Genomic DNA, 25,102 nt, shown 5'->3' with positions numbered 1-25,102 from the left:
AGACGACGCGTGTTTGCAACGGAACGCACGAGCGGGCGAGCGGGCGACAGCTTGGCACCTCCGCGCTTCGCGAGCACTCGCACGCATTTATCGATGTCAAACGCTTCACCTCGGCGCGGCAGCAGCGCTCCGGCGCGGCCGCGGTGAGCGCGCGCGGCTTTACGCCCGCGGCGATTGGCCGCGGCGCGCCGCTCGCCGCCGCGCCCGGCCAATCGCCGGCGCCGTAACATGCGTCGCCGCGGCCCGTCGCGTGCCGCCACCAACACCCGCCGGCTGTCACGTGAATCTCATGCCCGAAAACAAAACAAACAGCTGGCCGCCCAGCGTCGCCGCTGTCGTCGTCTTCCAGCGAGCCGAGCGGGCCCGAGCGCGCGCCTACGCCGAGCGGCGGCAGCTGGACGCGCGGGGCCGAGCGCGCCCGAGCGCGCCCGAATCGAGGGATCATTGAGGCGCGAATGTGCGCGAGGCTTTGAAAATTATTCGAGAACGAGAAATAGATTAGAGGAATGTTATGAGATAGCATGCTAAAGCCCGTATCAGACTACGGATTGGGATTGGGATTAGATTGAAATTTAACCAATCACAGTAAAGTTTACTAATCTCAAGTTCAGTAACTTTTACTCTGGTTGGTCAAATTTCAATCTAATCCCAATCTCAATCCGTAGTCTGATACGGGCTTAAGGCTGCGTTCGGAAATATCATTTCAACGCTCCAGTATATCGTTTTATCCTCCGGTCAACAAATGTTAAATAGGGATGAAACGATACACTGGGGCACTTGTGTGGTGTCCGTGACCGTAACTTAATATGGGATAGCGGGGTTTTCTGTTAAATTAATAGGCAGCATCAGTCGATTCCACCATGAATTTATTGCCCTTGGAGCGAAATCTGTTCTGTGGAAAATTCATTGATCGCGTAATCGTTGCGAAAAAAGATTTCTGATTCCGCCGACTGCGAAACGCGTAAATTAATGTATCCCGAGTCGGATCTTTTGCCAAGTGCTTTTATGGTGTAGAAGATTGAAAATATACTCGTAGGATTTCTTAAACGATTTCTTCAAGAGTTTCTTCAGAAGTTTCTTCATTTCGGCTGCGCTTCTTTGTCTTCTGCGTCTGAAACGAATCGTCGATAATGCAAAAAGCTCGATTAGGAATAACTGAGACATTTTTATATCGTTAATCACATCGATAATGGACCCGTGAGCCGAAGAAATGCAATAATTAATATATGGAGATTGAAATAGCAAAATATTCGATAAAGATGATAAATGAAAAAGTACCATGATTCGAGAAAATATTTTCAGAAGACGGAAAGATTGTCCGGTTTTAAATGTAGAAATGCAACAATTTTATTTATCAGATCAAATATAAAGCCGATTCTTTCTCTTCGCGAGATCATTTCACATTCGCGATACTGGTTTGATGCCCAAAATATCCAGTGCGTTCTCAAAGACAACTTGCAACGCACGCAACATGTACAATCTTGCAACCATCCTGGGGATCAAATGATCACCTCCTTCCTAAAAGTCAAAATTATCTTGTGTAAAAATATATAAAATATACGCAGTTTTTTTTTTCTTACCGTTAAAATTCTGGTCTTTCGGTAGTAGACGCTGAACGTTTGACATAACCGTGACAAGAACAAGCATACGACGTGTGGATAGACATAAAAACTTGGCTCGCATTTTAGACAATTATTTATCATCTGTGGATACTCGCAGATAAAATTGTATATGAGCTCCCATTCTTCCTGCAAACAGATCAACTTCTCTTTAGAAATATCAAAATTCAAAGTAATGAATTAACAGCTGAAATTTTTTGTATAAAGCCCGTATCAGACTATCGATTGAGATTGTGATTAAGTTGAAATTTGACCAATCGGAGTAAAGTTTACTAATCTCAAGTTTAGCGACTTTTACTCTAATTGGTCACATTTCGATCTAATCTCAATCTCAATCCGTGGTATCTGATACGGCCTTAAGAGTGACTTGTTACAGCAAACTCAAAAGGATTATGCTTACTTCTTCTTGCAGCTGCGAGAAATCAACATCTTTTATATCTGGCAAACTAGGGTAATCTCCGCGTAACACCCTCTCATTGTGTTTTGCTATAATTGTCGCTATTCTGGCAGTGTTGTACAATGCAAACGATGCACCTACGGCAATCACATAATTGTTATATAATTTTTCATTTGCTTTACCGTCGAATGAAATCGGTGTTAAAATTAAACATTTTTTAAACAATTATAAAATTACTTTCAATCAAACGAACAAAATGATACTAGAAATAAGAAACAAAATTCGCTTCGTCCACAGCCACGGGGTCAATTCTGTATCTTAAGCCCTGTGTCCACGATCCAAGAACCGTGTCCAAGTTCTAGTTCTGAGAAATGTGTAGCCAATCAACTTACAGCTTTTATGAAATAGCTGCAAGTTGATTGGCTACACATTTCTCGGAACTGGAACTTGGACCAAGCATCGTGGACACAGGCCTTTACACTATAGTGAAAATGCTGAAAGTGAGTAGCTCTATCACTTTCTAACCGTCCCCTTGGAAAGAGACAAAGCCGCTAACTTTTAGTATTTTCACTACATCGCAAGACACAGAATTGACCCCTGGCAATTCACCGATGTGAAATATACCTCTGGTATTCGTGACACTTCTGTCGTTTCGCAAATTAATGTTCTCGATAACAACCGATCGACTTGGGTTTACCGCCATCAGTTCAAAAATGACAACGGCATTGGCCAAGTCGCGCAGGAAGAAATCCCTCCCGCCGGTCTTCTCGCCCTCGATAAATTTATGCTCGTTCAATTCGGCTAATTGACTCATCTTGCATTTTATATATTGCTCCCACGTAAGACGCGTCTCCTTTTTTGGGATTGGGAATTCGGATTGGGATTGGGATAGAATCGATTGGGGGATCTTCACGACGCCACAGACACACTTCTCGTATCCTTCATCGACCGGTCCCTCCGATTTGCTAGTGAACACGTATCTGCCGGCGCAATTTTCCCCGGCTGACACCGCGTGTCCATGCAGACCCAACGCCTTCGCGGCGACGTCTCTTGTCAGACGCAACCTTTGAGTAGTGAGATCCGATTGTTCGTCGGGCTGATACTCCAACGTGAACGCTTTACCGGTCGGTTCGTTCTTCCCAAACGTCACCCCGCACTCGACGGCCAGCTTTATACTGTTTGCAACGATATCTCCTCGATTTAAGAACAAGCAGACTCTTTCCCGCCGCAACGCGCATTTCTGTATCCTTACCGGCCAGCTGCTGCTCTTCGATATCAGCTGTTCGAGGATCTGCTGGGATAGAATTTTGCAATCATAAATACAACATAATGCTTGACTATCAGATTTATTTAACAGCATAAAGATACATTTTTCAACATTTCACACGCGGTAACGTGCGTGTGGCATTTCAAGCGCGGAAAATACGTGCAAGTGTCGCTCGCATGAATGTATTAAATTGGAACAAGCCAGTGCTAACGTAATAGCGAATTCGAGCGCTTGCATTAGTGCGCTCCGAGTGCACACTAAAGGTGCGTTCTCGTGTTTCGCGTGTGGTGCGCATGATGCATCATTTATCCTTGTTATTCACCAAATGTTAGAAAGGATAAATGATGCACCATGCGTATCATGCGTGAAACGGAACGCACCCTAGGGCCTGTTTAAGCCAGAGTTGACAAAGTTACTTCATAAAAGCTTCCAGTTACAGTTACAAGTTGCCAATTCTGAAAAGTAACGCGTTTAGGCTGCTATTAAATTTGTCGTACGACAAATGTAATACCAGCCTTACTAAGGAAGAAACGGAGACCGAGTGAGAAGTGCGAGAAAAGGCGAGGGACTGCCAGTGATTTAGCGAATATATCGTAGCTTGCAATTTTTTCGTATTACGCTTTCCTTGTCCAACTAGAATTGCGATCAACGGACAATTCGTCCTTGTTGTAGTGTTAGTGTTTCTGACCAAGTTCACGTTGAACTGTGCCGTATTAATATTTTAAAGACATTTTGAATTCCTGGCACATTAAGGATGTATCGGACCTATCTTCGAAATTGTTCTTTTAATCTTCCTAATGTACTGCAGAAAAGTAAAAATGCATCCATTCAACGGTTGCTGAGATATAACTATTTTACACTGATTTTACACGTACTCTTACGGAAAGATCCGATCTTCACGGATAAAACAGCTAAAAAAATGTAGAAGAAATAGTAGCAGTGTTTTGAATTTTTTTTTATACGAATAGATGAAAATATCTAGTATACGAATAGATGAAAATATCTACCAAGTTTCAATACTCTTTACTATACCGTTTTAAAGAAATAAAATATGACTTGAGATATTCGTGCTGTCGGCACGATATGTATATTTTCACTATCAAAAGTTTAGGCTCATAAGTGAAAAATGCAGGCAAATAATGGAAAAAAACATTTGTAAAGTGAAAAATACCTTTGTAGGAGTAGAAATAAGATTCCAACTCTCGTTCAAGTTTCTTACATCTAGATTTATTATGCATTAAGAATAGATATTCAAGTATTTCCAATTTCATGCACCTTTGCCTAAGATTGTATGTCCAATACGTCCTTAAAGTGATCGCCTTATTTGATTTTACGCCCTATTTCGCTCTAAATTTATATACAGCTTACAAATGTAACTATGAATGTAACTGAGTTAAGCTACAGTAAAGCCTTGTGTCCACGATCCAAGAACTGTGTCCAAGTTCCAGTTCCAAGAAATGCGCAATCGACTTGCAGCTTTTCCGTAGAAGATACAGGTTGATTGGTTGCACATTTCTTGGAGCTAGAACCCTGCAGACAGTTCTTGAATCGTGGACACAAGGCTTTGCAGATGGAGAGAAAGTAACAAAAAGAAAGGTAACTATAACTGTAACTTCGTTACAAGTAACAAGTTACTTCCCAACCCTGGTTTAAGGCTAAGCTACAATGCGCCCTTTAGCGTCTAGAAACTTTCTATTTTGTATCAGCAAATCAAATCGCTTAAAAACTTTGTCAACAACGTATGATCGTACAATGTATAATGTACAATTTATCAACTTGCACAAACTTTTTAAATGTATTTATTGGCTACAAAATACAGTAGAATGTTTCTAGGCGCAAAGAGCACATCGCAGACCAGGCTTTATAGTCAATCTTTATATTCAACTTTGTCTCACATGCTCGAGGAGTATTTAGCCAAAAACTGATCCGTACGGATGCCATACAGATCATTTTACTGGCTACGAAATCTTTCGTGCTGGATTGCTTGCGATTTAGTAAATTACTAGAAATCCTGAGTGCTGAGTGGTGCAACGATAGTAATTTATTAGATTGCAAGCAATCCAGCAGCGGGCTTTAAATATAAAAATTGACTGCACTCACAATCAGCGCGCACTAGTGCAAGCAACCGAGTTCGCTATAAATAATCGCTATTGACGAGATCTGTTCACCTCTTCAGCCACGTCCCCGTCCGTGCTGCCTCTCGCACCACCGCATGCACGTGCGAGATGTTGCAGGACACTCGTGCAACCGTTGGAGCAAGCCAGGAGATCTCTCCATGCTTTAAAGTTGCACAGGAAATACAGCTCTCCATTTGCCAGCAGATTCCTGCGATTCACCTTGACCACCGAGGAGCCTTCGTGCGCAACGCCTGTGAAATGGAAGACGATGTTGTCAATAATAGACCCAGCGCAGAAACCGGTCCAGGTTTCCATCGAGCACTTCTCAACGCTGATATACGCCGATCGGCAAGGCAACAAGCGACGCTCACTGTCATGCGAGATTCTAGGTTCTGTTCTCGTCGTTGCGTTAGATCGCACCTGCTGCTCTCTCAAAACAAAGATAATTGTATAATTAAACGTGGGAGAGAAGAGGAGAAAAGTTGGGACAAGTGCAACAAGTGCAGCTGCAAAGAGTACACGTGTCGCTGTCAGATGTTGCACTTTGTGCACTCGGAACTCGGAACGAAATAAACGTTTCAGATATGTCGACAGAGGAAGGCTGATGGCAGACAACTATCCGTAAGCGCTTAAGACTGACGTAGCCGTAGACTTAAGGTAAGGCAGAGAAAAACGTAAGTCTACGTAACGTAACGTCTACGGCTACGTCAGTCTTAAGCGCTTACGGATAGTTGTCTGCCATCAGCCAAATAGGAAGTACAGGCCTGTGTCCACGATGCTAGAACTTGATCCAAGTTCTAGTTCCTAGAAATGTGTAGCCAATCAACTCGCAGCTATTCCATAAAAGCTGCAAGTTGATTGGCTACACATTTCTCGGGACTAGAACTTGGACCAAGTTCTAGCATCGTGGACATTGGCCTTACGAGATAACAAGATGTTGAACAGATTAATAAAATCAACAGCCCTAAGATCTGCCTGTTTTATTACTCGTTGCACTCCTCGCGTTGAAATAAGTTATGTTCGTACTTGAGAGAAAATGCAACGAAAGCAGGCAAATCTCGCACGTATCAGTATTTTTCTCTTTCACTCGAGAATGTCTTGGCTAAAAATGCGAGAGGATAGAATCCTTTGTTGTTCACTTGGGAAACATTTTGTATTTAAAAACCCATCTTGAATCAACATCAATTACCCTGCTGGAAATAATTCTACAAAATTCTACAAAAAAAATTAAATGCAACTGCCAGAATCTAAAAAATTCTACGTAAATTTAAAAGGTGTTATAAAAATCAACATAAAAATGCTAGAATTGGGACAATTTCGCTAATTTTTGTAATATTCTACAAGTGAGCAAATGTTTCAGTTCTTTCAGATTTTGTTTGACAAATTTTTAAAACTAGTAGTTTTGTACTTAAGATTCTGTTTATCGGGGTTTGAGTAACTGAAACAATAATGAAGTAAGATTCTCGATAATAATAGTGTAATTAAATGTATCATACTTAATTACAGACTTATATATCTTACAAAGTCATCACAAAAAGTATTTGCTACTTAAAGTACAAGATATATGATTTCGACATATTGATATCTATAAATTATTCAAGTTTTGCCATTCTATCTAACAAATGTGTTAGAAGTCTGTTAAACAGAATGATGGTACTTGACGTATGCTATCGCTGCAAGATCTTTGCAAAATTCCTCCGTCACTATAGCGCTTTCGTACAGAATGTTTTCCTTCTCCCTAAAACACATCAAAGCGTAAAAGAACAATTAATATACTGTATATATATATATATATGTAATGTATTCAAAATGTATCCAAAAATGTTATTTTTGGATTCTAAGCTTCATGGATATAAACCACCCTAGTAACAATGTATTAGCTAAACATTGGCTAAACATTGGTCGAATGTTGATTATATTAGAAATGCATTGGCCGATATAGTCCAAGATAAAGCTAATATTGGCCAATGTAAATGTAAATGTTGCACGATAATAATTATATAATATTAAACAACAAAGGCTAATGCAAGTCTAAGGCAAGATGTTGTTTAGTTTTAATGAGAGTCCTACTTTAACTCTATTGTATATAATATTAGATTTATATTGAAAGTACATTGGCCAATATTTAACAACGCAATAAGAATATTGATCTAATATATCAGTTTACTGGCTAAGAAGTATTTCAAGTGATATTTAAGGTGACCCTTAAATATAAGAAACGACTGTAAGCAATCGAATTAGTTTCAAAAGGGAGTTTTACTTTGACAGAGTTTTAGCTTGATGATTGAAATTGATAAACACAACGCAAGAAATTAAAAGGAAACGTATTAATCTGCGATAAAGTAGATCAGATCCCACTCACTCTTCTTGCGGACAGCTCAACAATCTTCGCCTCGTCTCTGTCAGCATCATTTTACTCTCCGGCGTCTTTGGTATCTCGCTAACGAGCTGCTTGACAACCTTCTGTAGGCACGAGAACAGGCTCTTCGTGCCGGGTATCAGAGGTAGCAGAGGGTTCAGCAGGAACTCGTGCAGGTACGGGTGCGGGAGTAGCGCCAGTCTGGAGATCAACCCTGTGACCTCCAAGTTGACTTCGTACGACTGTTTCGGCATGTTGCTGATCTTGTCGAAGAGCATATTCAGGAACGGCCCCATGTAAAATCGACCCGAGCAATGATCGGCCTCCGGTCGCGAATCGGAACTTGCCGAGTCGTCTACCATCACCGCTTCCAACGGCCACGCCATTAGGGCGCAGTCGGACAGTACCGAAGTGTACTGGTGTTCCCAAGCCGGCATGTACTTCTCGTAGTTATTGACGTCCGGGTTTGTTTGCAAGTAACGTGGCATCAACGACAGGAAGCTGAAACGAAGATCATTTCGTCGCGTCATTGTTGCATTCCTGCTCTTCGTTCATCTTAATTCCTTGTAGCTCATATCTTCGCGTTTGGACCCGAGCAATTAGTACAGACTTATTTTTGAAAAAGAGATCTTTGTATTAATATATTTTCAATTAATCACACTTTACCAATTGATAACTCGGTGGATATTACTCGGCGCCAAAGTGCGGCTGTGATTTTGCTCGTAGGAAAGGTCCAGGGATCCCTTCTTCTCCTTCTCCCTCTCGTCCTCCTCATCGCTCCACGAAGCGATAGCGCTATCAGCGGCGGTGTTATCGTAATACGCACGAGTGGACAGATAAATCAGCAAGAGACAGTGCAATATATGCTCGCTTCTTTTGTCTATTGCCTCCTCGAACAACTTCAACGTTTCCACCGTGAGATCGTTACTGTCCGTGAAGCAGTTCTCTATCAGCCTGTGCAGTACCGGCGAGGTCCACACGTTCGGTATTTCTGAATCCCTGTCTTGCCCGACCAACCAGTAACTCACCTCTGAAACATCGTGCCAATGATATGTTCGAAAATCTCGGCGGAGAGCGAAAGTAGAAAATTTTCTAAACTAAAGAAGATTTTAATATACCTGTACACAAGATGGACGAGGTCGTTTCCTTCAAGCACTTGGCGACGAGGGCTGTGATAAGTACGACGTGGTGATCGGCCAGGGCGGGCGTTACTATCCTCTCGAAGAACATCACTCGAATGGTCCTCGCCAGCGTCTCGGCGAGCTCCATCTGGGCCTCCCTGATCAGCTGGTCGCAGTAGTCGTACCACATGAAGAACGCCGCCACTTGCCGACAACCGGGGAACTTCTTCTCCTGGGTCCACAGCGGCGAGTCCAGGCCCCACGTGACGTCCACGTTGTAGATGTCCAGGTAGTCCACGTGCGCCGGGATGGCGTTGAACAGGTTCTCCAGACGTGTCGAGACTATCGACGATAGCCCGCTCCTGGCCACTGTTTGCGCGAACGAGGGATCATCCAGAGACGCCAGAACCATTATTCCCTCGCACGCTCGTATTCTTACGGTGTTGTCCTGAAAGCGAGAAACAGGGGAAGAACGATTGATTATTACGTACGACATGCTGCGGTTACCATTAAGTTAATTCATAGCTAATTGTTCGTAAAGCAACAACATTCTTTACCGCGCTGTTTAAGTAGCTCATCAGGGCGTCCAGTAAGAGACACTTGGACTTCTGCGGCGTCTTCGGCGACTTTAAACTCTGATTATCACCCGCCACGTAGCTCGCGTCATCGTAGACGTTGCAATCGGTATTTAATCGCAGGTCCCGCAAGTTTTGTAAATGTTCATCGATTTTACTACCCGAGGAATCTGCCCCGCCCTTCTCCCCCCACCGCTCGTTACTCTTCGTGTCCAACGACGGCGAGTCGCAAACGGACTTTCGGGCCAGAGGACTCGACGAGATGCTCTCCTCCCTCGAGGACACGGACTCGTTCGATCTCCTGGACAGGCGTCCAGGATCTGATGCGGTCGCCTTGAAAACATGATTCGAACGTGGCAGCCTCCGGCGTTCCTTATCAAAGAGATTCGGGCTGACCAACGTGATCGCTTGGGTGTCCAAGGGCTCGAACAAGGGGTTGGAATTGTTCCTCTTTCTGGTCGGGACGTACGTCACCTTCTGGATCTCCGTTCTCTCGTTATCCTTCTTGGCAGGGTTGTTGACTGCCTGCACAACTGGCGCGTCATTGATGATGTTGGTCACATGAGGGTATTTGCACACCAGGAAGCAGATTGTTAGCAAGAATTGCACCTACAAAGAGAGCAAGTTCTTTAGCAGTTTCTTTAGCGAATATTAAAATTTTCCGAAAATGCGCTTCGGAAACTAACAAGTTTCACAGGTGATTCATGATGCCTCCGCGAACACGATGTTGCAGGAAATTACTTGTAAATTATTTACGCACGAGAGAAACAGACATACTTTATGAACACGAGGAAGTTTCTTCAAAAAAATTCGACCAAACTGGCATAAAAGATAAAAATTAAATTGTTCAGTCAACATTAGATTGTACTTGAAAAGGACCTGATAAGAGGTCGAAACGTTGCGATTTAAATATATATCTTTTATGCCAGTTTGGTCGAATTTTTTGAAGAAACCTCCTCGTGTTAAGCTACCACTGGCGACAATAAGCCTCACTCAAATACTTTATGAATATCATGTAATTAAAATTATTCGTAAATAATTTATGATAATAATGGCGATGAATAATTATTTCCCGCGTGCAAAAATAATTGCGTACACCCGTAAACAATATAATACGAAGCCATTGTAAGAAGTACTCGTTGGTTTACAAACATCCACGAAATATTGTCTTACTCTGCAGAATTATTCCACATTCAAGATTTCTTTCCCCAAGACATCAATAAGTTACATCCACAAATCTGTACACGCACCGGCATAAATGCTGTCCCTATCCTTGTGAGGTGCACGCACACAACTACAGGGACTCTAGTTGTGTGCGTGCACCTCACAAGGGTAGGGACAGCATTTATGCCGGTGCGTGTACATGTATTTTTACCTATTCATAAAATAATCTCTTCCGCAAAGTCCCTCTATTTTACGAGCAGACCTCGCGGTCGTAACAAAAAATAATTCGCTACAATAAAGGTCGTACATAAAAACGTGGCCGCCGTACAAAATGTGCAGCTGCAGCAGCGACGGTTTCGCTGCAGCAGCGAAAATTAAATCTACATCTCAAAATCGCGCTTGAACGCGATCGGTGGCGTGACACCGAACGCGGCCGAGGCCAGGCGAAATTAACCGAGCCGCGTCCGTTCGAGACACAAAGCGCAATGTCTCGCGCCGCGCGGTGACGTTCGCGCGTCTTCCGACTCGCGAATTTTTTCCCCCCGCACGAATGTCGCAGGACACGGGTGGTCATCGGAATCGCCCTTCGAACGTCGCCGGACACTTTACGCGATTATCGAGCAACGAAGACGCGAGAGTGCGCAGAGACATCTCGGAAATCGCGGGATGCCGCAATCGAAACGAAGACGAAAAAGTATACGTTCGGAGTGCGATTTCGTTTCGCGTCGACGTAGCAATTAGACGTGCGTCGAGAAGAGCGATCGTGAAACCGCGGTCGGAAGTAGATTCCTCCCCTAGTGCGCGAGGATGCGCCGAGACATTTTGAAATCGGCGCGCGGCGCGCGGCGTGCGTCGATCGGCGGCGCGAAGCCGAGCGCGGCCGAAGGGACGGCGGGACCGGCCGAAGGTGCATCGGCGCATTCGAAGCGTATTGTTTCGCGCCGGCGGACGTGCGCGGGCGTGAGTCGCGCGACTCGCGATTCGGCGATCTTCCGCGCGCGAGACAAGAGAGATCGGCGGATAATTCGACCCGAGGTCGTCCGCGGGCGCTCAATGGTGATCTTCGTTAGAAGATGAGGCCAAGAAGTTCGCGAGTGCTGTTCCGCGTCGTCAGGGGATCGAGACGGTTCGTGAATTTCGCCACCGCGCCCGGTCGGCGACGAGGAGAGTGAAGTTAGCCGCGTGAGCGTCCGCGAGCAATTGTGAAGGATCGCGAGTGAAACGGTTCTATTCGTTAAAGTGTGCCGCCTGGCTGCCGTGTCTTACGAAGCGACGGAGCTCGATTTTTCCACGACGAGGAGGATCCGGTGCTGACGAGGCCAGAACGGCGGACCCGGCGAGCTGTTTGCACCAGGTTACGTAAGTAGATGTATACATTTCTCGGATCGGTTGCGAGTGAACGTCTCGAGCGCAGCGGACGCGTCGGTTGGTATGTTGATACAGCGAGCGAGCCGGGCAAAGAAGTGTCGGTCAAGAAACAAAACTCGTAGAAAATTGTAGCGAATTCTGTATAAGAAATGAAGCTCGTAGAAAACTCTGCGAACGCCCGAAAAAGATCTTGGTCGGCGGTTTCTCCCTCGGTTTTAAATCTTCGTCTTAAGTGACGCACAATAACTGTCTCGCGACTTGGGTCCGGTTTCGTCAAACGTCGCTTAACTTTAATCTTACAGTTTAATTCGTGTTTGCCTCTTTCTAAAGTAAAGGCCGATCTACAACGTGTCCTTTGCGTCTAGAAACATTCTATTTCCTAGCCAATAAATACGTTTGCAAAATTTGGGCAAGTTGATAAATTGTGCATTATACATTGTACAATCGCAAATTGTCGACAAGTTTGTTAAGCGTTTCGATTTGTTTACATAAAATAGAATGTTTCTAGATGCAGAAAGCACATTGTAGATTAGGCTTCACAGTCGGGAGGAGACAGAGAACGGATTAAGCTAAACTTAAAGTTAAGCGACGTTGGTGAAACCGGGCTAGAATACAAGACAGCCGTTCTGCTCAGACCCTTAACGTTTGTTTCCGACGTGGATTAACTTTAATCTCGGTTAAACTTGCTTTTCTTCCTCTTCCGATTCTTACAACTGAGGAGAGACAAAAAGTAAACCGAGAGATTGAAGCTTATCCAGGTGGAAACGGACGTGAGAAAATAACAATTTTTTTCAATTATTAGGCAAAGAGAAACGAAAGTTTTCTACGAGGGCCATTCGGAAAGTAAAGAACGTTTTTCTTTATTTTGAAATTTTCTTATAGCCAGACAAAACTTTTTTTACAACATACCTGATACTTAAACTATTTTTCTACGTAATCGCCGTACAAATTTAAACACTTGTACCGTTTCACCAATTTTGCTATGCCTCCTGCATACTCAGTTGCCGCCGAGTTGTTTAACCACTCACTAACACCCTCTTTCAGTTCGTCACTTCCATAGCGGTTCCCGCCCAAAAAATCCTTGAGTTTGGGAAACAGATGGAAATCACTCGGGGCCAAGTCTATAGGGCGGATGATGAAAAAGCTCCCATCGATAACGCACGACCACATTCCGCTGCATTGACGAAGAACTTGCTGCAACAGTTTCGATGGGAGCTTTTTGATCATCCGCCCTATAGCCCGGACTTGGCCCCCCGACTGATTTCCATCTGTTTCCCAAACTGAAGGACTTTTTGGGCGGGAACCGCTATAGAAGTGACGACGAACTGAAAGAGGGTGTTAGTGAGTGGTTAAACAACTTGGCGGCAACTGAAAAATAGTTGAAGTATCAGGTATGTTGTATAAAAAAGTTTTGTTTGGCTATAATAAAAAAATTTCAGAATAAAGAAAAACGTTCTTTACTTTCCGAATGACCCTCGTATATCCCTATCTTTTCAGAAGCGGTTTTCGCTTTGAATTAAAACTCGAGTAATCCGTCGCTGATGTTTCGACGGCCTTTGTGTGTAGTAAATCGTTAATTACACAAAACGGAAAAGGCCTCTTTAGACAACTGTGGCTCCTCGAAGTCGTAGATTCCTAGTTTCGCTGGCGAATCTCGACTATAGACATCTCGCACAGTCGTGAGAAATCGCGGTGCATCGATTCCGCCGCTAATCGTACCTCCTCGGCCTCGATCGGCGACGGCGGGTTGCCGTTGCAGAGCGCAACCAGCCGTTGTATCGGCGCGTAGATGGACGCGTGGTGCAGCAAGGGGTACTTGGACCTGCCCAGAAGTTTCCTCAGGAAGGCGAGGCAGACCGTTCGCATACCAGGCGGCGTCTCCGCGCTTGCTAGGGTCGCCAGTAGGTCCAGGAGCTTGTGCTGTAGTAGGTATTCCAGGCAGGGCCCCGGCTCATTCTCCTCTTTCTCCTCTTGCAGCAGAATGTCCAGCAGCACGTCCAGGTGTCGGGGTATGCTGGTGTTTTGCACCGGTACCTTGCAGTCGGTCAGGTGACTCACGTAGAAGTTCATCAATTGTTTCCAGTGGTAGGTGAAGTCCTGCAACGGTGTCGCCGGCGGGGCTATCTGGAAACGTAGGAGAGAATATCGTGAATATCTCGATATATGCGACATGTAAAAAGTTTTCTTTCTTAATTGATTCCCGCACCTGTGATAAGAATTGCCGGACGTTTACTTTCGAGAGTAATTTAACGAGATTTTCGAGATGAATCAAAGAATAGGAAAAGTTACGCAGCCGCAGTCTGGAGATTTATACATTTTATCGAAAGGTCGTGAATTACTTATCAACGAGAGGTACCGTGCAGTCGAGAATTATTAATAGTTCTAAATCGAACACGCGTTAAGAAGAGATATAAATTGTAATTACGAATTGAATTCCTCTGTAATCGCGTCAGATCAATTTGATCTAAGCGATTTTCCATTTCAATTGTTCAATTCAATTACACGAAAGAACGAAAGCGACTATAGATGCACGTAAAGGGAGAAGTTTTAAATTGCTGTGATTAACATTATCGAACATTGATTTTCCAGGGTAATTTATCGAGATCTTTAAGATAAATTTCTTTGCAGTGCGGGGAGGGGGGTATCGAATGCTAAATATATAGCATTTTTAAATCATTAAAAATCTTTCATCGATTTAATACGCGAATTTACTGACGACAACGATTCCATCTAGAATCTAAATGAAACTGTGTTACGTCCGAAAAGAAACCAAACATATATGGTTTAAAAAAAGGATGTCAAGATACAAATTGTAATACGAATCGTAATTACGTATTTAATTTCTCTACCCGGGGAGAATTATCTCTTAAAATTTACCCTGAAAATCACGTAATCGTGGGATTTTGAAGAATTTTGCGAATTTGTTTAATTACACCATACGTTTTACTAGTGAAATGTATAATAAATGATGAAAATCATGTAGTGGCAAGAATTTCACGAGTTATTTTTTAAATTTCACCATAATTATATTTCACTGATAATTATATTTAGTAACATTTACTTAATATAATTATTAGTAAAATATCCTAAACCGAATAAATTTTACTATATTTAGTATACATTTTACTAGTAAAATTTCAAAAAGCTCTCATACAATTCTTCAAAATGTCACATTGTCCTACACTGAAAAAAAATCTGATAGATTCAACCAGTCGTCTGTTAGAAAATGGACGACTCAGAATTTCTTCAGGATTTACCAGGTGTGTAGTGAAGTCTAGCAAACTTCTGGTTATGAAATATCTTTCATGGTAAATCCTTAAGGAATTCTGATTCGTCCATTTTCTAACAGACGACTGGTTGAATCTATCAGATTGTTTTTCAGTGTACGATTACACGGATTTCAGGATAAATTTTAAAGGAAGCTTCTCTCCGTGCATATGCTCGTATTTAATTTCTCTGCATCGTGTCAAATGAATCTGAACTAAACGTTTTTTAACTTCAGAAGATTACTTGACCATGTCTAGCAAATTTTTATGTTTAAACTCACAACGTTACGACCACAGTTTGTGGCCCTTTTCAAGTGATAATTGTGTCAGTAAATCCGTATGGTAAATCAAAAGGACTGATCTTAATTTCACGAACGACAGAGCATGACTAAACGATTATCAATTTTATATAATTTATTTTTAATCGTACTTTTTTATTGTACAAAAGAGCGAAAGCGACTAGGCGCACGTGAAGGGACTGTTTTTATGTTAAATTGCACCCGCAATAAACGTTATCAGTAATTCCGAGTCGTCGATTTGCGTAGCCCCGACGGGACGCGGAATGTCCATGTTTTTTTCGTTCGCACTGAAAAAAAATCTGATAGATTCAACCAGTCGTCTGCTAGAAAATGGACGAATCAGAATTCCTTAAGGATTTACCATGAAAGATATTTCACAATCAGAAGTTTGCTAGACTTCGCTACAAATCTGGTAAATGCTAAAGGAAATTCTGATTCGTCCATTTTCTAACAGACAACTGGTTGAATCTATCAGACTTTTTTTTCAGTGCGGGAAACGAAGTTCCGCCAACGACGTTCCGCACGCGATAATATTTCATATCTATTCTATCCTTATTCTGCTACTTATTTGCTACTTCTTGTTCGCACATTTATTGTTGTGTGTACACTTGCTGTTGTTTTGATCGTATAAGTTTACGGGTCACCAGCGAGGTTGGAAAAGGTGTCGACCGATTCTCCGAAAGGATTTCAACCAGAAAATCTGAAATGCATCTCCTTCCCTCCAGCCGCGAGAACATTTGACGGAAACAAGTGTGCGGATACGGGAGAATGCCGTTTTAAAGCGAGACAACGTCGCTCCGACGTATCCAACGTACGTTCGAAGTTAACTGTCTGTCTACACGCGCTGCCTTGACAGCGACCTAAAGCTGCGGGAAACGTATGTCGCGATACAAACGACCCGGGCTCGTAAACACTCCTTTCCGTCAAACGTATCGCGCTCGATCGGGTGTTTGCGAGGAGATCGGCGAGAGACCGGAGCCCAGGCGCGACGTGTCAAACGCCGCGCACACGCGACCCGCGGCCCCCCTTCTCGTCGCGGAGAGGGAGGTTAATTAACATATTCGTTATCGCGGAGCGCAAGGACGAAGCGAACGCAACTGCGCGACTCGCGGCGGACGCTATCGCCGTCGCCGCCACCGACCGATTGTCACTCACCACGTCAATGGCATTCTTCAGGGCGATCTGAATGCCGCTGATCATGTTAACTCGCTCGCGGGGGACACACTCGCGCGCACAACACCCTCCGCTCTCATCCGCGGACTCGCGTGACGTTCCCGCGTAGCAGCAGTGTCGTCCAGTCGCGCCTCATCGCGCGGCGATACGGATTTTTTTCCCCGAGACGGCGGCTGCTCTCCGCGACTTTGACGTGTCCCCTCTCCCTCTCTACTGTCCGCGATCGAAGGTGCACCAGGTGGCGACACCGGGCGACACGTGCGAGGCGCGCCTGTGCAACGCGCAGTACACCCGGCGACGTAAGTGATCGCGCGCGGCGGGTAGTTCGCGAATAGTACGGTCGTGCGCGTTAATTGATCGGCTCTTTCCATCCGCCGACACAACCGCAGATAGCACAGGACACTCCTATGAACGTTTTAAGAAATATTTGGAATATTCCGTAGGTCATTCTTATACAGGGTCATCGAAAAGTATCGGACTCCCCCAATATTTTTAGTTAGAATGCATTTTGGAGAAAATGTCCGATGGCAAAGTTGTATGGTTTCAAGCGGGGAGTAAAATGATGACTTTGACCGTGTCCTTTAAGGTTATTTCAAGGTTAACTTAATTTTTTTAAATGGAACTCCCTCCTTTTTATTGAGACAAAGCTACTCCTCTTGGTATTTTCACTATAATTTAAGATACAGAATTAACCCCAAGTTGACACGAGTATCATTTTATCCTTGTTTTTCACTCGATGTTGAAAACAGACGGACGCTCGTGTCGACTTGTGTCTATGCTAAATGGAAAGCACCAAATGTAGGGCAGGGCCAATCTGTTTCAATTCGCGGGCCGCATTGAAAATTATCAAACTTCCCGTGGGCCGAGACAGTCTCAAAGATATTAAAATTTTGTCTCTTATAAGAAGAAACGCCAAAGATGTTTTAATATTAAATTTAAACATTCTAATAAAATTAGCTTTTCTTTCTTCCATTTTCTATTTTTCCAAGTTTTGCGGACCGACTGAAACTGCTCCGGTCCGCGGATCGTAGATTATTGGACGTTCCTGATGTAGAATTCCCAATCTTTCTTATCGAGAGGACCACGTGAAAATCCTTGCGATGACTGGAGCTGTCGGATAAGCGTTCGATTTTCGAAAATAGTATAAAAAATATTTTTATTTAAAATCATATCTCTGTGATTGTCTTAAATATTTTTATAAAATTTTTGTCACTTTTTACTCTTTGCGGTAATTCAATGGCAATGAAAGGAAATGCCTGTTCATTTGTACGATTATTTATTCTCAACAGCAACGTATACGTATAACAATAACGTCAATAATGTTCTAAGTGTAAAAAAGTCACTAGTTCGAGGGCGATATTGATGATGTACGCGCGTGTACTCGCTCGCTCACACTCGCTTTCCCTCTCTCTTCCGCTTTCACGTTTCCATAAATAATTTCCAGTGACGTCTCACTGCAGTGAGAAATCTTTTTCTCAGAATATCGTTGTTGCACATTTTACATTTTACTTCTAATACGATTTTATTTTTTTCTACAAAATTTCTTCAAATATTCTATCTAAAAATTTCCATCCCGCGTAATCTTTAAACGGATAAGAAGATGGTTACTCTTTTTTGCTTATAGTAATATTGTCTACGGATTTATCGATTAAGACAAATTTACCTTCGTTAAAACTGAGGAAAAATTACAAGATTGAAATTATTAAACAAGAAAGTCATTTGTGCTTTAACTTATGTGCTTTAACTTATGAATACTCACCGACTTGAGTGCTCGCAGTCGTCGCAGCATGGCGACGGAAAGAGCTTCGTTTATAAGAATTGGCAGATTTCAGAATTTCTAAACATATGTACACGGTGTCGTTGAAAACGAGCGCACTAAAAAACCGACGCCACTCGCGAGCCTTATCATTTATCTCATCGGGCCTTATCGCGACAAATGATAAGGAGATACACTCAATTAATAGCCGGCAATATTCTCTGAATGCCTTATCTCGCATGCAATCGTCAGAGATATGCAATAACTTAATAATATGATATACACGGAGTAAATAAATAAAAGCTAATATAGGATGAAATTAGTTCAACTTAAACATTTTTTTTATAATTTCAAACTTTCCAACGTTGTACTTTTCAATTTTGCGTCGTTTGGTATCTATGGTTAAAACATTTTTAATTTATTTGAAATTAATTGAACAACGTGTGATGTCGATTACTAGTAATTTTTTCTCCTTGAAATTTAATTCTTTTACGTATTTATCTTATCGATAGCTGTAAAGACGGCTCGATTTTTCCTTGACAAGGAAGCGTTTTCAAATGGGTAGAGAGTCTGATGCGAAAACGATATTCGATGATTTGAGGACGTTAAATCGTGTGGCGAGTGTGGCGCTGAGAGAAATGTGCGCTGCTTAGTAAACAAATGAACGAAAAGATTCGAGTTCAAATCCACGAACACCACTGGTTTTTCCGAAATTTTCCGAAGGGCAGTGGTAACCACCGAGAGTATCCTGCCACACATATCCTTTCAGCCCTCCAGATTGGAGGTTTCCTTCGGCAAGATTAGCAGCCTACCGAAGATGAAGTAAATGCTCAAAGTACCAGTTTGTTCTGGTATGGAACTGGTACAGAACGAACTGGGTAAAACAGACTTTTAAGCCTAACACGAGGAAGAAGATCGTATAATAAAAAAAATGAAAGGATTAACTGAAACTCGAATTTTGATGGAAAAATTTTGTTTATTCTCGAATCCTTCAATTTCTTGCCGTCTCCGGCATTCGCTATGATCTATTTATTATCGATTTAATTCGTTTACACTCATCAATACTTTTATTAACAATCAACAATTGACAACACGACCAGTCGACATTTCTTCTTGCCGGTTTAATATATCCAGCAATTTCTCTCACTTGTGCTCAAATACATCTAACACTCTCTCGCTAAGTTTTCCTCGCGCGATCGCGGGATAATTAACCTTTCACGCTAACGAACCGATACGCGAATCATTAACGAATCACGCTAATTAGCGATCGTCGTGCTGAATCGCCATAGGAAGGACGCCTCTACACTCTCGATTTTCCGGTTTCTCGCAAGAACATTAACTAAGTAGTCGCCGTCCTCTGTACCGCTATTACTATTTTTTTTTGTGCTCTATGTACAAGAAGTATTCATCTCGCAATTTTGTTTTTATTTTTGGGGCTTTCGTTTATTTCCTTCAAACTGCACATTCTCGAGAAACAAGGAAGCAACACGCCAATACGCGTTACTTAAAATTTTTTTTTCTTTTTTTAAATAGAAAAACCTCCGTAATCTAGTATTCGACACTTGAATACGTTTATGGGCTCTCTTTTTAACAGGCTTCGAAGGAGCCTTAAAAGATCTAAAACTGTCTTAAAAGAAGGAAGAAGACGGGGAGGGGGGGGGGGGCTAAAAAGTGCAGCCGAAACGAACATAGGAGAGATCTCCAATTTCTCCTCCCACACTCGCTCGTTCTCACTCACTCGTACGCCATTCACTCAAGTTCGATTCTCTCGTACCGCCGTTCGATTTTTATAGTACACATAATTGAATTGCAGCTAGCTCGCTACCGACAACCGCGTCTTCACCGCCTCTGCGACGCAACTGCGGCGACCAGCGCGGCGCCGCGGCCGCTGCCGTCCTCCGAGAGCATCAGGTTGAACTGCAACAAACAAGTCGGTGGAGTCAGTGCAAATAGCCATTACTTTGTTCGTATCGTAACATTATTTTGCCATACAGCGTCGTTACACTCGTTGTCTTATCCGAAACAATTTTGTTCCCTTGAACAAACCGCAAAATTCCTCTTGTACATACACTTTGGATTATATACACATATAGCCCCTGGATTCACCCTTTCACGACCGCCGGGACATACAAGTCCCGCGCTGCATTTTTCGCCCCTCTGATCCCTCGGGATGTTAATGTCTCATTAAAAAAAAAGAAGAGTAATAGGCAAAAGAAATAGTTCGGTGATAAAAGGGTTGAAATCTCATCCTTCAATCTCACTTCGTTTAACCCTTGCGCTGTGAGATCGAGAACCCTAAGTCGCGATACTCGCCATTTTCCGCACCGTCGCGCTCACCTTGTAGTTCTGAAGCTCGCCGATCTTCTCCATCATGAGATCGTGGAAGTGCGGGTGGAACCGGTACACCGATCCGTCGATGCCCACCGTGACGTTGTTCTCTCCCATTTTGTTCAGCAACGCCGCTATCCCCGCGCTCGACAGGTGCGCCGCTCTCCTCGACACCACCGAGCACACGTATCTCACATTCTCGCAATCCTGATCGCTCACATTCCGCATCCCCAGCTCGGCCAGTACCTCCCGGCAGTTCGTGTACCTCCCCTTCGGATCGCTGGAGCACAGATACAACATTTTCAGTGGTTGAACCTCAAATTTATTTCCTTAAAGTTTTCGTAGTTTTACAATTAAAAATTGTTTCATTAATATCTTTGTTAGTAAAAAAACTATTACAAAAGTAGGTGTTTTAGTTTGTCTGATCTCGTTTCAGAATTAACAAAGTGACGAAAAAAGTAACGAATCGTTATTTTTTAAGTAACGGTAACGATAACGAGTTACTTTTGCTAATCAGTAACTATAACGGTAATGAGTTACATTTTTTACTCGGCAACAAGTAACGGTAACTAGTTACTTTTAAAAAGTAACTTTTCTATCCCTGGTTTTTTCTTTCTATTCAATCGACTACAAGTAATATTTCTACACGACTAATCTTGTTGGACAAGGGGATTAAAGGATCATCGTGTGATTCAGCATAGCTTTTGCGAGGAGCCTGGAGAGATCTTTAATTATATACGCGATTAAAATCAATCGATACTCACTTTTCGATCTCGGAGACGTATTTCGTGAAGAACTTGCCGCGCCTTCTGAGATCGGGCGGGCATTTGCCGCCGAAGAGGAGACCGGCGTTCACCAGCTTCTCGAGAACCAACCTCGTCAGTTCACCCATGTACATCCCCGAGATCATTTTCTCGAACAACTGCCTGTTTGGATTGATAGAGTTTTCGTCTATAGCACGATCGAACTCTGTGACCACGAAGTCTAACGTGTCCTGCTCGCCAAACGCGCCCCACTCCGTGTTGATGAGCATCTCAGGCTTGTGCGCGGCATAGTTGCCCGGAATCGCACACTGCACGTTCTTCGTCTTCTCGACGTAGCAGGCGTTGCTTCCGGTACCTGCGATTGAGAGAGGACGTTATACATTTCCAATTTACAAGGAGACAAACGAATTTATACATAAAGGAAAGTCTCTTGTTATGACACTAGGCTCCTAATATGACAATGAGTATTCAGCATCCAATTTTCCACTAAACAGGTTTCACTCTAAGGGCAATAATTTCATGGAACCAACAGATGATGTTACTATCAATTTAGCAGAAATTCCGCTCTCTCGTAATAGAGGACTCTCCTCTAATGTATTTAATTTAATATGTGGACAAAATTTTTACTAATTGCAATTTTATTAGACGGTATTATTAATCTCGCAAACTTTAAGTTTGAAGGCAATTCATTTAATTACTTGATATTTACATTGCTGCGATAAAATTTCTTGAAACTTACAACTTAAACCGTTTTAATGCTTGATAAAAATTAATGTATACGTACCAACGATTAAGCCGATTCGACAGTTTCGATTTTTCCAAGCGCACGACATTAAAGTGCCAGTGGTGTCATTCAAGATGGCGCATACGTCAATTTTAACGTCCTGTGGGAAATATGGAATAATTATACTCACGTCGGTTTTTTCCCCTCTCTTAATACACCCTTGTACAATATAAATATTAGCATTTTCAAACGTCTCTTCAACAACAATTGAGAATAACAATTGCAGAATAATAAAAGAGTTGGGGGGAAAAAAAATTCCACGCGCGTTGTTAAAATGTCTTCGCCGCCACTTGCCGATAATGTCGCACTTACTTTTCTTCTGCTAATTGCATCTTCGAGAAGGGCAACGACATCCTGGCCAATCACGCCGCTACAATCGAAGCCCTTGGTCCACCTCACCAGGTGGCCCTCCGTTAATCCGTACTGGGTCAGAGGGAAGCTGAAGGTGAAGCCTAACGGTAGCACCTCGTTCTGCAGTTTCAGGTCCTTCACGAACAACGCCAGACACTGGGCGATATGATCGAACAGCTGGGTACCGGTGCCGAGCATTAAACTTTGTGGTATAGCGTAGATCTTGCTTTTCATATCGAAACTCTGGCCATCTAACGTGATTAGCAACACTCTAAAATTTGTACCGCCCAAATCCAGCGCCAGGAAGTTGCCCTTCTCTAAAAAGGAAGATCAACGACCGTTAATCAGAAACGATTATCGTCTTATCGTTAGAAGCTCTACCGCATCTCGAAATAACAGTCTTTCCTTTTAAGAGCGATTTCGTTTTAACTCTTCTTTCTCGATATTTGCTATTCTTTGTTTAGTTTATATTCGATAACTGTTCTTCGGATTAACTTAATAAGTTTAATGAATCTGGAATTAATTGTCGGTATATTTTTATATGTTAAGTAAAGATGGAGGGATAACAATGAAACACAATCGTGCACAATTTGATGAACTCTATCTTTCTACAATCTGTCTTTGCTGTCTTCAGAATATAATCTCACCGAGCTTGCAAAAATATACCTCTAGGATCATATCCCTCTTTTGTCATAAATCTTACACAATTAAACGCTTGATCAATTTTTACATTCCATTTTGACACGGAGCAAATTTTGGGCAACACGAATTACGTCCTGTTCTGGACGCAAGTGCTTAAATTCGTTATACTTTACTTTTTTCACGACTCCGAAAGGTAGATTAAAATGCGTCGCGAATTACGGCCGTTGCCACGCGTTATCATTTACCGGTGCCATTCGGCAGATCTTGCACGTAGGTAGTGAAACACTTGACGATCGCGTCGTCGTGGGTCTCCCTCGACAGGCCCTTGTTGATCTCCTCGGTGAGCTTCTGCATGACCAGCCGCAGCTGGTCGTCGGACAGGACGAGGTCCTTGCAGGCATCTCGTATCTGCGGACAGAGAGAAACCGGACGATGAGACTCGTTATCGATCCGCGGCGGTGTTATTGGGTGACCTTGAGTCGTCCTTAGGCACCACGCGCAACGCGGCCGCGGAACGCGCGGGCATTGCATAACGCTCTTGCTCTTACTCTGACGCGCATATAACAGCGGGGGACTTTCGGGCGCGAGAAACGATCGGCCCTTTTCCCCATTGACCCCGTGACGTCCAACGCCGGCGAGAAGTTCAACCCCCGAACCCACTCAATTGCCGTGCTCTCTACGAGTTCTAGGAGCGATTCCACAAATAGAATTGTCTCGGTTGTGTTAAACTGCGCATTAATCCTTCGTAGGAAAAATTTCTTACGTCTCCATACGTTTTTTTATGAATTAATCCTCAGTTTCTCGAAAATTTCCAGTCTTAATGCGGTGTAAAGAAAAAATAAGAAAGCTCGATCTTAAGTGCACTTTAATATGTAACGCATCACGATTAAGCTTTCTTATTTTTCTTTAAACCGCATTAAAACTCGAAATTTTCGGGAAACTATACGAGGAATTTATAAATGAACGGACATGTATTAAAGCACATGCTTTAATGCACTTCAACTGTCTTTACTGTTTCGTTATAATTCAGTAACGTATCTGGTAAAATACACATTTAATTGAATAGGAGAGAAGACCCGAAGTGGTCGAAGGATATCAAATTTCCCGCCAATTTCATACAGCGTATACTCGTTCTCCCACCGGGAGCGTAATGAAATATCGATCTGTGACGTCATTGACACACCCGCCAGCCGACCAATAGAATTCATCATGAATGGGTGACATAGTAGAATATGCGGTAGCACGCGCCGTGCGAAAGTACGTGGGTTAATGCACGTGGCAGAACCGTATCGGGAGTTTTGGTTCACAGGCTTTTTGTCGTTAAACAATTCGTATTTACAACTCACCGCGCGATGTAATGTCATAAATTCTGAACGAAAATAGAGCACATAATTGCAAGATATAATGTATAAAGTGATCGGTAATTTGCGATAAGTGTATGTAAGTACATACACTGAAAAAAATTTCTGGTTGAATATGGACGAATCAGATAATTCCTTTAGGATTTACCAGAATTCCTTTAGGATTTACCAGAATTCCTGTAATCCTACAGCAATTCTGGTAAATCCTAAAGGAATTATCTGATTCGTCCATATTCAACCAGAAATTTTTTTCAGTGTATAGATATACACTTATAATTTTTGTAATAACAGAGAGAAAGTGTGTAAGTACATCTCTCTGACACATGTATTCTATTAATTTATAAATGGACATTTATAAATTAATTGATTAATATGTATTTATAAATTAATG

At 42.8% G+C, this 25,102-nt stretch overlaps 4 protein-coding genes across 10 annotated transcripts in view; 1 reads left to right on the top strand and 3 right to left on the bottom strand.

Moving 5' to 3' along the window:
* Positions 1-871: 871 nt before the first annotated feature.
* LOC105564176 (DALR anticodon-binding domain-containing protein 3) lies at positions 872-6,154 on the bottom strand. Of its 4 annotated transcripts, none has more exons than XM_012016382.1 (7): positions 6,126-6,154; positions 5,452-5,830; positions 2,641-3,310; positions 2,020-2,153; positions 1,581-1,748; positions 1,279-1,518; positions 872-1,111 (listed from the first exon to the last, which is right to left on the bottom strand). In XM_012016382.1, exons 1-6 carry the CDS (start codon positions 6,140-6,142, stop codon positions 1,399-1,401), a joined length of 1,488 nt encoding a protein of 495 aa, XP_011871772.1. In that variant the 5' UTR covers positions 6,143-6,154; the 3' UTR covers positions 872-1,111; positions 1,279-1,398. The 4 variants fall into 4 exon arrangements, with proteins under 4 accessions (XP_011871772.1, XP_011871774.1, XP_011871775.1 ...); XM_012016384.1 differs by having other exon boundaries at positions 2,641-3,307; XM_012016385.1 differs by lacking the exon at positions 6,126-6,154 and having other exon boundaries at positions 5,452-5,891.
* Positions 6,155-6,855: 701 nt separating this feature from the next.
* Positions 6,856-19,359, bottom strand: LOC105564170 (protein FAM160B1-like). 2 transcript variants are annotated; one of them, XM_012016373.1, is made up of 7 exons: positions 18,485-19,359; positions 13,707-14,111; positions 9,438-10,064; positions 8,878-9,328; positions 8,426-8,789; positions 7,763-8,260; positions 6,856-7,138 (listed from the first exon to the last, which is right to left on the bottom strand). In XM_012016373.1, the coding sequence occupies exons 1-7, from the start codon at positions 18,512-18,514 to the stop codon at positions 7,039-7,041; spliced, it is 2,475 nt and encodes an 824-aa protein (XP_011871763.1). In that variant the 5' UTR covers positions 18,515-19,359; the 3' UTR covers positions 6,856-7,038. The 2 variants fall into 2 exon arrangements, with proteins under 2 accessions (XP_011871763.1, XP_011871762.1); XM_012016372.1 differs by lacking the exon at positions 18,485-19,359 and adding an exon at positions 16,708-16,963.
* The window catches only part of LOC105564174 (BRCA1-A complex subunit Abraxas-like), a 36,264-nt gene continuing 22,701 nt past the window's right edge, over positions 11,540-25,102 (top strand). Inside the window, 1 exon segment of the mRNA XM_012016379.1 lies at positions 11,540-11,978. The gene's annotated coding sequence lies outside the window, so the exon portion shown is untranslated.
* LOC105564171 (hexokinase type 2) overlaps positions 19,438-25,102 on the bottom strand; it is a 19,668-nt gene continuing 14,003 nt past the window's right edge. For all 3 annotated transcript variants that reach the window (XM_012016375.1, XM_012016374.1, XM_012016376.1), the window contains exons 2-7: positions 23,596-23,758; positions 22,670-23,025; positions 22,358-22,457; positions 21,574-21,928; positions 20,819-21,089; positions 19,438-20,398 (exon numbers count right to left, since the gene is read on the bottom strand). In XM_012016375.1, coding sequence (XP_011871765.1) covers positions 20,321-20,398; positions 20,819-21,089; positions 21,574-21,928; positions 22,358-22,457; positions 22,670-23,025; positions 23,596-23,758 — 1,323 coding nt within the window. In that variant the 3' untranslated portion in view covers positions 19,438-20,320. The remainder of the gene's footprint in view (positions 20,399-20,818; positions 21,090-21,573; positions 21,929-22,357; positions 22,458-22,669; positions 23,026-23,595; positions 23,759-25,102) is intronic.

This window comes from Vollenhovia emeryi, unplaced genomic scaffold, assembly GCF_000949405.1.
Source record: "Vollenhovia emeryi isolate VEMERY1.0 unplaced genomic scaffold, V.emery_V1.0 DF939168.1, whole genome shotgun sequence".
Lineage (NCBI taxonomy): Eukaryota > Metazoa > Arthropoda > Insecta > Hymenoptera > Formicidae > Vollenhovia > Vollenhovia emeryi.
This window is presented reverse-complemented; position numbering and strand designations above follow the sequence as displayed.

What these genes read in the sequence shown, in the direction of transcription:
- LOC105564170 (XM_012016372.1), bottom strand. Translation starts at nt 16,752, where the DNA reads ATGATCAGCGGCATTCAGATCGCCCTGAAGAATGCCATTGACGTG. An exon ending in CGCCGATCGAGGCCGAGGAG is followed by an intron (nt 10,065 to 13,706) that starts GTACGATTAGCG and finishes CTCTCTTTGTAG; the next exon opens with GTGCAATTCTTGCTAACAAT. An exon ending in TTGAGCTGTCCGCAAGAAGA is followed by an intron (nt 7,139 to 7,762) that starts GTGAGTGGGATC and finishes GATGTGTTTTAG; the next exon opens with GGAGAAGGAAAACATTCTGT.
- LOC105564176 (XM_012016382.1), bottom strand. An exon ending in TCTCGCAGCTGCAAGAAGAA is followed by an intron (nt 1,749 to 2,019) that starts GTAAGCATAATC and finishes ATCTGTTTGCAG; the next exon opens with GAAGAATGGGAGCTCATATA. An exon ending in GAAAGACCAGAATTTTAACG is followed by an intron (nt 1,519 to 1,580) that starts GTAAGAAAAAAA and finishes TTTGACTTTTAG; the next exon opens with GAAGGAGGTGATCATTTGAT.